Source organism: Dendropsophus ebraccatus, chromosome 2 (genome assembly GCF_027789765.1).
Source record: "Dendropsophus ebraccatus isolate aDenEbr1 chromosome 2, aDenEbr1.pat, whole genome shotgun sequence".
NCBI classification, from domain to species: domain Eukaryota; kingdom Metazoa; phylum Chordata; class Amphibia; order Anura; family Hylidae; genus Dendropsophus; species Dendropsophus ebraccatus.
This window is the reverse complement of record NC_091455.1, coordinates 32,051,664-32,067,054: the sequence shown is the minus strand read 5'-3', so window position 1 is coordinate 32,067,054 and position 15,391 is coordinate 32,051,664. Positions and strand designations below refer to the sequence as shown.

At 42.5% G+C, this 15,391-nt stretch overlaps 1 protein-coding gene across 3 annotated transcripts in view; it reads right to left on the bottom strand.

The window, feature by feature from the left end:
- Positions 1–4,159: 4,159 nt before the first annotated feature.
- Positions 4,160–15,391, bottom strand: part of NCALD (neurocalcin delta) — a 65,062-nt gene continuing 53,830 nt past the window's right edge. For all 3 annotated transcript variants that reach the window (XM_069957282.1, XM_069957283.1, XM_069957284.1), the window contains exons 3-4: positions 8,542–8,647; positions 4,160–5,064 (exon numbers count right to left, since the gene is read on the bottom strand). In XM_069957282.1, coding sequence (XP_069813383.1) covers positions 4,967–5,064; positions 8,542–8,647 — 204 coding nt within the window. In that variant the 3' untranslated portion in view covers positions 4,160–4,966. The remainder of the gene's footprint in view (positions 5,065–8,541; positions 8,648–15,391) is intronic.

The window sequence follows — 15,391 nt, the reverse complement described above, 5'->3', positions numbered from 1 at the left end:
TGAAAGCTAGGCTATGGTCTAGGGGTTAACTACCACAGGTGACACAACCAGATATGTCCATGCTAAGGGGATTATCGCTTATAAGTTTGTCTCAAATCCTACCAGTCTGCATGAGAACTTATCTGAAGTGGTTGGAGAAGCTGCTATATGCCGACGTACCCCACTTACTCTTGCTCGCCTTCTTTGGCATAAGTTGACTCTTGCCTGTACAGGGAACATGGAATCTTTACAGCTCTGATATGAATATAAAGGCCCATAGGCACTAAGTGTGCTTTTATATGGGAGATATTCTGACCTAGAAGCAATGCTTTTGGGAAAGACTAACCCCACGATACAGCATGCATTTTTTTTCTTTTGGTCATGTGAAATTAGAGACATGGTGGTACAATACCATTGTGAAATCAATTATACTTTTTATATAAAGATGTAAAGACCATACAGGATGGGGGCAACCATTTATAGTCCTGACTTGACTGCCTCTTTCCTTGAAACCGGGAACGGTGGAGGACATTGTCTTCATTAGAATGGGCTCCTATGTGATGCTGAGGCAGTTTGGGTTCCATTTTAGAAGGCTTTAGATGCGAGTTCCTTGAACCTAAACCCAAAGTGGTCTAGCATCTTATGAGCAAATTTTGTGGCCGATAAGCCTACCTATATTTCCTGCAACAATCCAACCTTACACTATAATTTTATGGACATCATATGAAATGAATGGGGAACCTTCGGCCCTCCAGTTGTTGCAAAACCACAATTCCCATCATGCATGGACAACCAAAGATGTGGTTTTGGCTTGATGGGAATTGTAGTTTTGCAACAACTAGAGTGCCACAGGTTTGCCACCATGGCCATATGACCTTATACAACCAGAAGCTTGTACGGAGACTTATAAAATGTAGTGCAAAGGGACAAATAAGTTCAGTTTTATAAATATCCCAAAGAAAAACTTTTTATTTTTTTTAAATTAATATTTATTTATTTTTTACTTAAGAAAAAAAAAAACAGCTAAGTAACGTCATTTATGTAAACTTCAAAACCACAGAGTTTTTGCATACCAGAAATATTCACAGTTTGGAAAATGATATGTCATGCATTAGAAACTGCAGCTGAATCGTTTGACATTACAGAATCCTTGCAATGATAAGCGAGAAAAGTAACAGGTGGGGGAAGGGGAGAAAGGTTGTCTCTCGGGTCCGGTAAGGTAATATTGAAGTCACATATCTCTCTGGAAGAATTAAGTAGATTTCATGTCCTTTTATAACCGTCGTCTTTTAAAGCTTGTTATTCATACGTAATAGTTTTTAAAAAATAAAATAAAAAATAAAATGATTTCGCAATAAGTCATGCTCACATGAAATACATCGGTTAGAATCCCGTATGGTGAAGCATTAAACCGTCATCGGGTTGCTTTAAGTAAATATTTGACCCCCAAATTCACAAGACATTTACAAAATTTCCAAATACGATAAAAGTTACAAAGTGGGGAACACTACTTGGAGGGGTCGACTAGGAAGAACTACAGGTCCGTACTACACAGAATGGCGCACAATGATATGAGGTAACCGTCCGATTTGATTCTGACTGCATGGAACTATAAGATAAACTGGATGCTGTGGTGGAAGAAGGCGTGCATAGCGTTTAATCATGTCTTAGCCTATGGATTACTACGTGACTCTCCGCACTCTCTTAGTGAAGGAGGTGAGGAGCAATGTGATAACCCATAGCAGCTAATTAGCTATTAGTTTCCAGGAAAGAACACTGAGGGGGGGGGGAGGGGCTCATACTTTTTACATACTGGATCTTCTTACTTGTAATAGACATTGTGCAAAGTTTTTCAATGTATTTTCTATAGTTGTCTAGGGTATATACACCAATTTTATGACCTGTAATACATAGCATAAAGCATAAAGTGATCTATATGGGTGCAGTTATATAGACAGCTATAAACAGATCCCCCTGTATTCCGTGGTGCCCAATATTAATACTTCATGACCCAAATTTGTGATATAGTACACTGCAAAGTTGATTTGTTCGATCACCCAGTATGTAGGAAGTACAGAACCAGTATATAGGAAGCTATAAACGATACCATAAACTGAAACAATCATAATACTGCAGTCTGTGTGGACCACACATTTTTATAATTACATCCATGATAGACCTCTTAGAGGGGGTTTCTGCAATAGAAATATATATATTTATATATATATATATATATATATATATATATATATATATATATATATATATATATTTTTTTTTTTTAAAAGGGGTCAGGTTGGCTTAAAGGGGTTATATAGGATTAGAGAAACACAGCTACCTTCTTGCAGAAACAGCATCTCCCCTGTGCTTAGGTTGTGTGTGGTGTTACAATTCAGCTCTATTCACTTATATGGAATTGAGCTAAAAAAAAAAAACAACACCCGAACTGAGAACAAAAGTTTCCTAGGCATTTATAACCCCTTTAAATAAAAAAAAGGCATACTCACCTTCCTGATTCCCTGCCACTGCCGTTCTGAAGTTGTCCGGGTTGCTGTTGATCAGTCCTTTGTGGTCTTATCAGGACACTCAGCCAATCACTGGTTGCGCTAGTAATCTGACTCAGCCAGTGATTGGCTAAGGAGTATTTCCTTCTGTTGAGATGGGACCAGAAAGCAGGGGAGATAAGGACTGCTGGAATGGCAGCAGCAGGGGATTAGGTAGGTGCCGTCATGGGGAAACTGGTGCCGTGGTCCGTTTTTGGAACCCCGTCCCGGTTCCCATGTATGGCGCCGTTCTATCCACAGGTCCCGGGACGGTGCGGAAGCACAGGAGGCAGGCCGGCCCGCCCCCAGTGGGAGGGAATTCCCTCCCCTCTCCTTTAGAATCAATGGAGCTGCATCATAGAGTGGAGGAAATTCTCTCCCACTGGGGGCAGGCCGGCCCCCCTCCTGCGTTTCAGCACCGGCCCGGGACCCGTGGATAGAACGGTGCCGTACACGGGAACCGGGCCACAGTTCTAAAAATGGACTCCGGCTTCCCCGTGACTGCGCTGTTCGATCCGTGGATCAGATTAAAGAGGATGTACCTGATGGTACATCCTCTTTAAGCTAGCCTGACCCCTTTTGGTTATTAGGCGTTGTCCAGGATTAGAGAATAGAGTCTGCACTCTTTGCTCTACTTCTGGAAAACCCTTCAAGAACAACTCCAGGAACAGTCAATTTTATTCATCAGCCAAATGAGCATTCACAGGAAAGATTATTCCTAATAACTGACCTCATCTCTATTGGTCACACATTTCTGCGTGTAAACAAGGCATGTGTGGCTGACAATGATGAATTTAAAGGAGTTTTCCAGGATTAGAAATAGCATAGCTACCTTCTTGCAAAAACAGCGCCACCCCTATCTTCAGCTTGTATGTGGTATTACACTTCAGCTTCATTCACTTCAATGGAACTGAGCTGCAATACCACACCCGAACTGAGGACAAGAGTGGTACTGTTTCTGGAAGAAAGCGGCCATTTTTTTCTAATCCTAGATAACCCCTTTAAAGGGCTGCATATATGATCCAGCGACCATTTAAAGCACCTTGGACTGCCACTGGCTGAATTTCTTTCAAAGGGCATAGATCATGTAAAACCTTTATAAAACCAGATGAGAAGAACAAGGGAAGGGGGTGACCTTTTTTTTAATCTAGAATATTATCATTTATCATTTTAAAGTCTGGAAATCTACGTTGGGAATTTTTCTTCATGTGTACAAATGACTAAATGGATTAACCCAGGACAAGAATAGGGGTAGGACCAAGAAGGAGACTATGACTGGAGTTGTTCCTAACATCTTGTTAGGTTTGATCACCTGTTAGGGCCCACTTGGTTGAGGTCTCTATTACAGCCATTGGGACCATCCTAGAGCCCATTGGCTTAGAAGGCCCTTAGTGTTACTGTTCCTAGAAACTAACCCATTGGTGGTTGATGAATCATTCAATTTGTTATATAGTAAATGAAATGACAAGAAACATCATGCTATATTCCAATACTAGGCAAAAACACACATCCAGTCTTGCCACTGAAGTGCATCGGTAATGCAGCTATGGGCAATTGAGATCGTCTCAATTTACTAATACGTCACATGCCAAATTTGCAGCTTTCGTGCCGTCCGGTTTGTGCCAAACTGTGCAAACTTTTCAGCCTCCATATTTTTTTTTATTGCAGTTATTGCATAACATACTGATCTAACAAAGAACCCTTCATCTACGCCATGTGAAGAACCAATACTTATGAGAATACAGCTTATAGAAAAGCTAGCATGTATGGACTCGGAGGCACAAAGTTGTTGGTTTTTCACTTGCCTCTATGATGTCTAAAGTTCCTAGTGAATGGATAGACGGCCATCTTAAAAGTATTGAGCTAGCCAAAAAAATGGTTGCCTCCAATGGAGATGGTTCTTTTTGTGTTTAGGTCGAAGAAACTGAACAATGTTGGTAGTCATCTATTCTTTTCTATGTAGATCAATGGCCTCCAACCTATAGCTCCTCAGCAGTTAAACTACAACTCCCAGCATTCCCTGCCAGTCTTCGGAAAGCTACACATTGGAGATCACTGATGTAGGGTATCACGTAATTCCATCTGCAAACATTGGCTAAAACAACTAAGAAGTTACGGAACTATGTTGGCCGAATCTTAACCACAGCCATCGTAAATTTGTTTGTCAGCTCCATAAAAAGTCCATGAGGTGTGGTAAAAGTCTCAGTTATTCCATTTACATAGTAAAATGGCAAGAATACCCGGCGCAATAGTACAGAAGATGTCCTTCGGCCAACGGTGGCAGCATTCACCATTCTTTGTCATCCAAAAAAACAAAAGATATCATAGAAGGAAGTAGATATGTTTGGCCATAACGTGTCAACACCACAACAAATTTAAATTTTGGCAAAAATAAAACAAAAAAAATATTTTTTTTTGACGTGTTTTATCCAAAAATAAAATGTTCAGAACTGTCCGGCACTGCTTGGGTCACATTGAAGTAGGCGGACGATTGATGGATCGCTCTTTGCCCCTCTGATGAACTCCTCCAGTGAAAGTTTTCCTGCGCATAAGCAAAGTTAAAGGTTATTTCGAATTAAAATATAGGAAAAAATTCAGCTGTGAGAGTTGTAGACTAGAAAAGTTAACTGTATCTTTCCTGGAGGTTGATGGAGGCTACCAAATCTCCTTTTTATTTGTCAGCCAAGTGTCAAGGAGGTGGAGCCAAGTTGCTTAACTGACAAAGTCTTGCTCGCCCTCACCCAGCACCCTCTTGACTGATGTGAAGATAAATGACCCCCCAAACCACTTGTAACTTCGGATAGCTGCTTTTAATCCAAGATCTATCCTGGGGTCCGTTCAGCTGGTGATGCAGTTATTGTCCTATGAAACAACTTTTAAACTTGCAGCCCCATGCCCAACTGCCGAGGCTTAGAATACCCATGTCCTAGGATTGCGACACCCCTCTGTCCCTCCTCCCCGCCCTCCGCATCATTAGGAATGCCCCTGGAACATTTTCTCCAAATCATCACCTGTGTGAACACTGCACATGAGCTGGATCGTTAAGGCACCTGTGCACTGTTTAAGTGATGAGTAGGAAAAATGGTGAAGAGGGCGGGGAGGAGGGACGGATGGGCGTTGCGATGCTAGGGCATGGGGACTCTTTAAAAGTAGTTTTTTTAGAACAATAACTGCATCACCTGCCGAACAGATCTTGGAGAGATCTTGAATTAAAAGCATCTATCTGACGGTACAAGTGCTTTGGGGGTGTCAGATTGTGAGTCACTTTAAAGGAGAAGTCCGGCAAATTTTTTTGTTAAAGTATTGTATTACCCCCCCCAAAAGTTATAGAAATCACCAATATACACTTATTACGGGAAATGCTTATAAAGTGTTTTTTTCCCGGTACTTACTACGGCATCAAGGTTTCACTTCGTGGATAAAATGGTGATGTCACTTCCTGGATAAAATGGTGATGTCACGACCCGACTCCCAGAGCTGTGCGGGCTGTGGCTGCTGGAGAGGACGATGGCAGGGGGACACTGAGGGACACAGGACACTGGAGGGACACTGAGCACCCTCCTGCCATCATCCTCTCCAGCAGCCACAGCCGCACAGTTCTGGGAGTCGGGCTGTGACATCACCATGTTATCCCGGAAGTTACATCACTATGTTATCCAAGAAGTGACATCACCATGTTATCCAGGAAGTGACATCGCTATGTTATCCAGGAAGTGTAGCCTTGATGCAGTAGTAAGTGACGGGAAAAAAAAGCACTTTATAAGCATTTCCCGTAATAAGTGTATATTGGTAATATGTATAACTTTTGGGGGGCAATACAATACTTTTGGGGATAAATAATAAATATTTTGGCCCAACTTCTCCCCTAAATACTTCAGGAAAAGAGGTGCTAGTAGGTGTCCGCGAACAAGGATAAGTGCCAGACTGTGGCACTTCAACCATTCAGCTCCACCCCTTTGACAAAATGAGATTTTATAAGTAAGGCAACCATCAACAGCTCTAGGACAGAAATTCAGATCTGTTAGTATATTTAAAGGGGTTGTCCACTTTGAAATACTGAATTAGCTGATCACAGCTTGTTTCGCTTCTGAGCCCCGAAGGGATCATATGTAGTCTTTGGGGGGACCCAGATTTTTAATTTCCCAGCAGTGCCACCATAGGAGATATAAAGAACTACACTCAACTGTGCTGTTAGTGCACAGATATCTCTGGCTGATCTCTATACAGAATCCTGACAGGAAGGGGGTCTCAGAATGGGGTATTTGTTTTTTCTAAGCCTTTATGGGTATCTTGTAGTTGCCCCTACTTAAAGCGGACACGTCTCATTTACCAATGTCCAATCCGGAATTTTTACAGAAAACCCACAGATAAAAATACATACACCTTTTCAGCATAACATGCAGAGCATTGCTCCTGCGCTCCTGCCTGTGACCACTATAGTCATGAAATCTGAGCATGAAAAGAGCCGCTCTACTATATAAATAGGTTCCTTTAAAGTCCCAGGGTTTCTATGGGAATTTCTACAAAAGAGAATTAGGCCGTCAACCTTGCATGACCCGATACAAAGCACCCATGATCCTCTGCCTTCACAAGGCTGACAGGCTCTGAATAATTCAGACCATGGTGAAACCTGTGGGGTTATCCAGCCTCTGCCGAAATCACTACTTAGAAGCAGATATTGCAAGTAGCAGCCAAGGTAACTGGGACATGGGCTTTTCTGAGGAAGGATTACACCGTTTTATATGATTAAAGTTAATGGCACAAAGGACACAGGCTTTTACTTATTGAGTTTTAATTAAGTACTTGCACTATTATAAGACAATTCAGTGAGTTCTACTGTCTTACTGATTTCACACCATGGGGGGGAATAATTTAAAGGGTTTTTGCAGAATTAGAAAAAACACAGCTACTTTCTTCCAAAAACAGCACCACCTCTGTATTCAGGTTGCTTGTGGTATTATAATTCAGCTCCATTCACTTCAATAGAACTAAGCTGCAATACTGCACCCAAAGTGAGGACAAGAGAGGTGCTGTTCTGGAAGTAAGAACAAAAACTTTTCCCCTCCATTTCTGTGTCATGTGACCGAGATGGTCTCATAATGCAATTCTTTACTCCAATAGATACAGAGCTGGGATAGAAGCGTGAAGCTGCACAATTCTCTCCCCACTGATATAGTCAAAATTAGGGTTTAAAGGAGTACTCAAAAAATTATTCCAAATCAATTGGTGCCAGAAAGTGCCATAGATTTGTCATTTACTTCTATTTAAAAACTTCAAGTCTTCTAGTACTTATCAGCTGCTGTATGTCCTGCAGGAAGTGGTGTATTCTTTCCAGTCTTCCACAGTTCTCTCTGCTGCCACCTCTCTCCGTGTCCAGAGCAGTAGCAAATCCTCATAGAAAACCTCTTCTACTCTGGACAGTTCCTGACATGGACAGAGGTGGCAGCAGAGAGCACTGTGTCAGACTGGAAAGAATACACTACTTCTTGCAGGACATCCAGCAGCTGATACTTACTGATAGACTGGAGATTTTTAAATAGACGTCAATAACAAATCTGTATAATTTTCTTACACCAGTTGATTTCTAAGAAAAATTTTTTTCATCTCTTAAAGGTTCTGTCAAATCCGCTGATGTTGGTATATATCAGGGATGGGGAACCCTTGGCCCTCCAGCTGTTGCAAAACTACAATTTCCAACAGCCTTTGGCTGTCCAGGCATGATGGGAGTTGTCGTTTTGCAACAGCTTTAGGGCCGAACATTCCCCATCCCTGGTATGTATGAAGGTGTCATGACTTTCTGATGGCAAAACTAGTCCTACAGTGTTATACGACACAGTCGGCTCTGCTATATCCCTAATAAACCCATTTATAGCATTCACCAAGAACAAAAGGGCTGCAACACTGCTATTTTCTGAGAAATCAATAAATCTTAAGCTGTGATGATGCTCGTGATGGAGACTGTCTGCCTGAGTTATTTTCATAAGTGGCGCACAACCACTGGCATCCATCAGAGACATACCATCTCGGTTGGTATCCATTTGCCGAAAGATTTTTTCTGTCCTCTTTTCAGGCGTAGACTCGTCTTCTGGCATTTTCATTACTGATGAGACCATTTTGTAGATTGCCTGTAAGAGAGAGAGATATTTCATGTAGAGTTGTTGCGTGTAATAACTCCCTGGGCCGTGTACACTATTCATATTGTTGTAGGTAACTCTCTAAGGTTAATACATTTATGCAATGAAGCGACTCCCTCTCGTCTGCGGTTATATAAATAGTTGTGGGAGCGGGGACGTGAGCCGCCACATAGCGGACGGGCATATCTCATCAGTGACAGCTGCTGTCTCACCTACCGGGGTTGGGAAACTCAGGGGAAATTAAGGAGTCAAAAGAAATATATGAATGAAGGCGGAAAATAAACAGCCGCTATGTCATTACGAGACTTTTTGGGATTGATTTATTTTGCAGAGTAAAAGCTCAGACACCAATAGTGAGTGTAGGCCTGGCCGTGAGACTACAAAATGCAAATCAGTATTGTACTAATTACACGGGCCGATGAAGGCAAGATAACACCTGTAAACAAGCACAGATCTGCTAGATCGGCGCTCGTTTACTGGGCTTATTACACGGCACAATTATCGTTTAACAAGGGCTGCAGCGACATCGTTACCGATGTCCTTATAGCCCTTGCTTTTACATTATACATTACCTATCCAGGCTGAAGAGCTCCTCTTGCGGTCTTCTTCTCCCTAGGTCCTGCGCGCTCCAGCTTCAGAGTGGCCTGTCTCAGCTGACAGGCCGCTCAGCCAATCACTGGCCGTGGCGGTCCCGGCCAGTGATTGGCTGAGCGGCCTGTCAGCTGAGACAGGCCACTCTGAAGCTGGAGCGCGCAGGACCTAGGGAGAAGAAGACCGCAAGAGGAGCTCTGCAGCCTCGATAGGTAATGTAAACGGCCAGCCACCGGCCGCGCACCGCTATTACACGTAGCGATGCGCAGTTGGCGCTCAACAATTATAGGTTCAAACCTATATCAATGATCAGCTGATGATCATTGTCATCGGCTGATCGTTGTATTTATTACATGGATCGATAATGCCAAATCGGGCCGATTCGGCCAATTATCGTTCCGTGTAATAGTACCCTAAGAGAATGAAAAGTACCTCCAGAAAACAAGTAAGTGTGCTTGATTCCTCATATGTAGCACCTAATAGTCAACACATTTGTAAATCGCTTTATCAACCAAAAATAGCTCCTTACCCTAGAAAAAAAAGCTCTCAAGTCTTGGCCACTAGGTGTCTCCCTTTCCTGCAAACTGCTGTCCATTGCCTGTTGTTTGGTTCAGTCTGTCTCTAGTAACAGAGAGAACAAGAGAGAACACAGGAAGTGGTGTTGGGGCATAGTAGTGCTAGGTGCAGGAGAAACCCAGGCCAGTGAGATTAAAAACTGAGCCTGTCTGTTTTGAAAGGTAAATCAAGGCTTCCCAAACTTGTTATGAGCAGCAGGAATTTAGTGTTAAACCTTTTTCCTATGACGTGCTGCTATTTTTTTTTTACTCTCATAGTACCTTGCCAAGCAAGTGCATCAATAACGTTTTCTCCCTCCACATGCTATCTACTTATAGTAGGGTACGGTAAATCATCCCCTAACACAATGCATGCCAGTCCAGTCATTGTCGTGGCATAGCTTTAAGAAGTAAGTGCTGTTCTGTGGCTGGATAGACACGTAAGGAAAGGAAGTCCCTTTGTGAGTACTGCTGGCAAACAGCTGGGCTGAATTAGAGGGACTGAGAGATATGTGTGCACCATGGAGAGGACTCTCAGGGGCAGATTTACAATGAATGTAACAAAACCCAAACAGGTTTTTGAAAATCTTTTGACTTGACAGTTAATGTTTAAGGATCATACATATTTATAATGTAAGTGTATACTACAATCTAATACAGTATAAGGCTATGTTCACACTATGTATCTGTGCGGCTGTATTTTTTATGCGGCTGGAAATGTGCAGCTGAAACTACGGCCGTGGGAAAAAATAGACATGCGGCTGAAAACATACGGTCATTTACTTGGAAATCTGGTTCAACTAAAAATAACAAATAAAATCTTTAGAAAGTGATGCAAACACCTCTGGATGCATCTGGGAAAGCAGGGAACACAGTTTACATGAATCGCTATTACCGGGGTTTGCGATCCTCTGCACTAATGCCGATGTCTCTCATGGTTAATATATTAAATTAATAAAACACATTTTTGTTGTAATAAAGTCCCTTTCGTTGTTCAATAATTAAATTTAAACGAATCCATCATTGTGCAATTAAATATACTGTTAAAATAAATATATATATAAATGAATGTATATTTATATATATATATATATATTTATTTTTTGACAGTATATTTAATTGCACAATAATGGATTCCTTTAAATTAAATTATTGAACAACGAAACTGATTTTATTACAACGAAAATGTGTTTTATTAATTTAATATTAATTAGTACAGGAAGCTCCATTAAGCCGGTAATTCATATTGCCGGCAATAGAGCATTCTGTACTAATCATCACTTTACTTTAATTAAAACATCAAATGTTTCTTCTAATTATGTTATCACAATAGCATTATTAGAAGAAACATTTAGAATTATATGTGCGCTCAGATGATTGGCTGAGCGCACATATAAAGAGCCGGTCCGCATTACAGTGACTTCATTGTGCTGCGGACCAGCGAAGAGACAACATCGGGGTGAGTATAAAGCTCTCCCCACCCCCTCCCCTGCACTCAACCCCTTCCTTGCTGGGATGGGTGCAGTCTGACATCAGTCTGGCCCCCAAGGGGTTAAGGGTATGCAATACATCCTCCCTTAACCCCTTGGGGGCCAGACTGTAAGCAGCGATCTGTAAAGATGCTGCATACTGTAAGGTGCACAACACCGCTCACAATGATGGGTGTTGTGCTCCTGTTTGTGAGTTTTTTGTGTGTTTCTCCCTTTTTGTTTTTCAGATATCGGTATCCTGTGGATTACGTCAGATTCCATGGACTACGTCGATGACCAGCGGTTGTTTGGTGTTTTTTTTTATATAAAATGGTCAATGAGGGGTGTGGGGGTGTTTTTATTTGAATAAAACATTTTTTTCACTTGTGTGTTATTTCTTTACTTTATAGACTTAGTAGTGGAAGCCGTCTAATAGACGGAATCCATTACTAAGTTGGGGCCTAGTGTTAGCCGGTATAAAATGGCACACAGTCAGTGTCTGTGTCAGTCAGTGTCTGTCTTAATAATTTGGGCTTGTGTATGTTAGTGGTGTCTCAAGTGATGTGCATAGTGTGTGGATGAGGGATGAATAGTGGATGGATGAGGGGCCCGCTGAGGCTCTGTCACCCAATGGTCCACAAAAACCTGGAGCCCTCTTTCCCTTTCTATAGGTCATCAGCAAGGAGGGAGTAAAGGACTGAAGTAATTCAATAATCTTTTGATTCTACCCCAGGTGAGAGGGATCCAGTAGAAAGAAGACCTCTCTTTAATAACTTTTAGTCATTTCCTTTTTGAAGAAGAATACACAAGGCTTCATCATCATTTTAAAGAGGCGGTGTTCCTGCAAAGAATCCTGTTTCTATATATAAAGACAAGAATGACAGAAGAGGGTCCAGGAAGAATAGATGGCTGACACATCCCTTACGTGGCTGCGCGCACAGCACAACAAGTGAGAAGCTGTAAAACCACAACTCATTTTCACATTATGTAACACTCTTTCCTCGCTCGCGGTTCTGTTTATTAGTAGGCTGCCATGGTCTGCCATTAATCAATACTAGAACCCGCTTCTATACGGCTGCTAAAATAGTTACATGTCAGTTTTGTATAGTACTCATTATAGCACCCAGAATTTCTATATATTGTTGATAGTGTTTTAGCATTATTGGAGTTATAGGTTAGGGTCTTCAAACACAACATATTAAAGGGAATCTGCCATCTGCAATTAAGGATCCAAACTGCTAGATAGCTGTTGGGTCAAGGAGACACATGGTACCTTTCATATATCTTTCTGTGCTTCTATAATGAAGAAAAATACTTGTATTTTCTGGTACAAAGTGTCAAAGAAGCATTCCCAAGCTCATTAAGTGCTGAGGGCTGTAACGTCTCCTCACTCCCCCTCCCATCCCTGCTTGAGGGACAGTCAGCTTGGTACCAGGCCCTGCCTCTAAAGTTACCACATGTACACAGTTTGTATGTACAGTACAAGAATTAATTTTTGAAAACAGGGATCAGTGTTGGAAGCTGTCAATCAAGCCTGGACAGGGATGGAAGGGGGAGCAAGGAGGTTCAGGAGCTTGGAAATGCTTTTTGCACTGGAAAATAACAGCATTGTTCTATGTTCTGGAAGCAAAGACGAATATATGAAAGGTACAATGTGTCTCCTTACCCTAACAACTATCTAACAGGAATGAAGAAGGGCAAGGGGTGCGGAAAAATAATAAAGTAAACTTACCTATCCTCATGTCTCCCTAGCGCCACTCCTGGGTTGCACTGATGGCCATTGGATGTTGTTTTCGTCTGGAATCCGGGTATGTCATGTACACGGCTCCTTCAGCTGCCATGTCATGGCCTGGGCTGACTGATTGCCCACTCATCCAGTCAGTGACTGGGGCAGCGCACTGCCCCAGTTGCTGATTGGCTGATGAAACAATCACTTAGCCTGGTACGTGACATTCAGCTGGAAGGGCTGCAGGTGACCGGTGACTTTCAGCAGGACTCGGGAGCGGAGCTATGAGGCACGAGGATAGTTAAGTATACTTTATTATTTTCCCGCACCCCCCTGCCTTGCTTAGGTTTTTTTAAAAATTTGTGGGACTTCTCCTTTAAATTATGCATTTAAAGTGGCTTTGGTCTTGTATCTAAGGGGCTGCACAGGACAGAGGGGAAGATGCTAAGATTCGAAGCCAGTGGGTCCTTCTTTTTCCATCCACTCATACAGAAAGCTAGTAAGTGCCTGATCACTTATACAGTGGTACCTTGGTTTAAGAGTACCTTGGTTTAAGAGCGTTTTGGTTTAAGAGCTCACAGTTTTTCGAAATTGTGACTTGGTTTAAGAGCATTGCTTTGGTTTAAGAGCTCCCTGTACTGGGTGGGAGAGGGAGTGGGGGAGGTGCATGGTCTGCATAACGTGGTCTACAGCCCTGTACTCTGACCCAGGAAGTCTCCCTCACCTTCCAAATCATAGTAGATCCACTTCAGGCTGGGGCTTGCATCAGGGGACAGGACGGTGGAGGTAATCTCTGCATAGCTGTAACCCCTTTCTCCCTGGACAGAGAGCGCTGCTGCTATATACTGTGCCCACATATGTCCTGCTCGGTCCTTCCTGCTCCCTGCAGTCTCTGTCCGCCCTTACGTTTCCCATCCCCTCCATTACTGTACAGTAACTTATAGTATCACATATCCTGCTGTTTCTGAATGTTTGTTTCATCTGTTTTACATGTTATTCAGAATAATAAATCATTATTTTTGGAGTGTGGAACCAATTGTCTGCATTTCAATGATTTCTTATGGGAAAATTTGCTTTGGTTTAAGAGTGGATTTGGATTACAAGCACGGTCCCGGAACTAATTAGGCTCATAATCCAAGGCACCACTGTATATAATTCCTTCTCTCCGCCCATGTACTATTGATTGACAGCTCTCTCTGTATATATCTTCATGCAGAAAAAGGTGTCAGTCAGTGTGTAGGCGAGGAAAGCATCACAAGGATGAGAACTAATGTCCATTGGATGCATCTATTACTATTACATTACTACTATAGAGACCTGTTTGCACCGCTATAATTACTTGTTGTTTTCACTTTGTGCTTATTGTGTACTGCATGACAACAAATCCTGCTGTTGGCTCCATACATAAACAGTGTGAACTCATTAATGACAATGAGAAAGGTCCACTTGGTGCCTTTCAGTATCAGATGCCAAAATATGCCCCAAAATGCAATGCATGCCCTATTGTTTTTTTTTGTTTTTTTTGACGCATGCTGTTTTTCTACGAAAATAAGACCTAGCATCATTTTGCAGGCTTTCTGAAGTAGGCATGAAATAGTTATAGTCAGCTGACCAGATCCTGGACACTGCGTGGTGAACATCAGGGCAAGACTTGTTACGCCCCGCCCCCCCACCTGCTTAAAGGAGTTATCCAGCGCTACAAAAACATGGCCACTTTCCCCCCTACTGTTGTCTCCACTTCAGGTGCAGTTTGCAATTAAGCTCCATTTACTTCAATGGAACTGAGTTTCAAAACCCCACCCAATCTGGAGACAACAGTAGGGGGAAAGTGGCAATGTTTTTGTAACACTGGATAACCCCTTTAACACAAGCTGCAGGGGGGGTAAGAAGATGCACAGTAGGAGACACTGAATATGGGGGGATAGAGGGTACGTGGCCAACTATAGAGGGGAGATGGAGGTATATAGTATGGAGACTACCTGCTACCTGCAGAGGCGGATGTATACAGTATAGGGGGGGAGACTACAGAGGGGCGAGGTATACAGTACGGGGACTTCATGCAGAGGGGGATGTATACAGTATGGGGAGAGACTGCAGAGGGAGGTATTCAGTATGGGGGAACAACTATAGTAGGGAGTGGAGGTATACAGTACAGGGACTACATGCAGAGGGGAAAGTATACAGTATAGGGACTACCTGGAGAGGGAGGTATACAGCATGGGGGAAGAACTAGAGAGGGGGAGGTAGGTATACAGTATTGGGGTCCTTACTGCAGAGGGGGGAGGGAGGTATATAGTATTGGGGTCCTTACTGCAGAGGGGGGAGGGAGGGAGGTATATAGTATTGGGGCCTTACTACAGGGTACTTACAGCATAGAAGCCTAACAACAGCATGA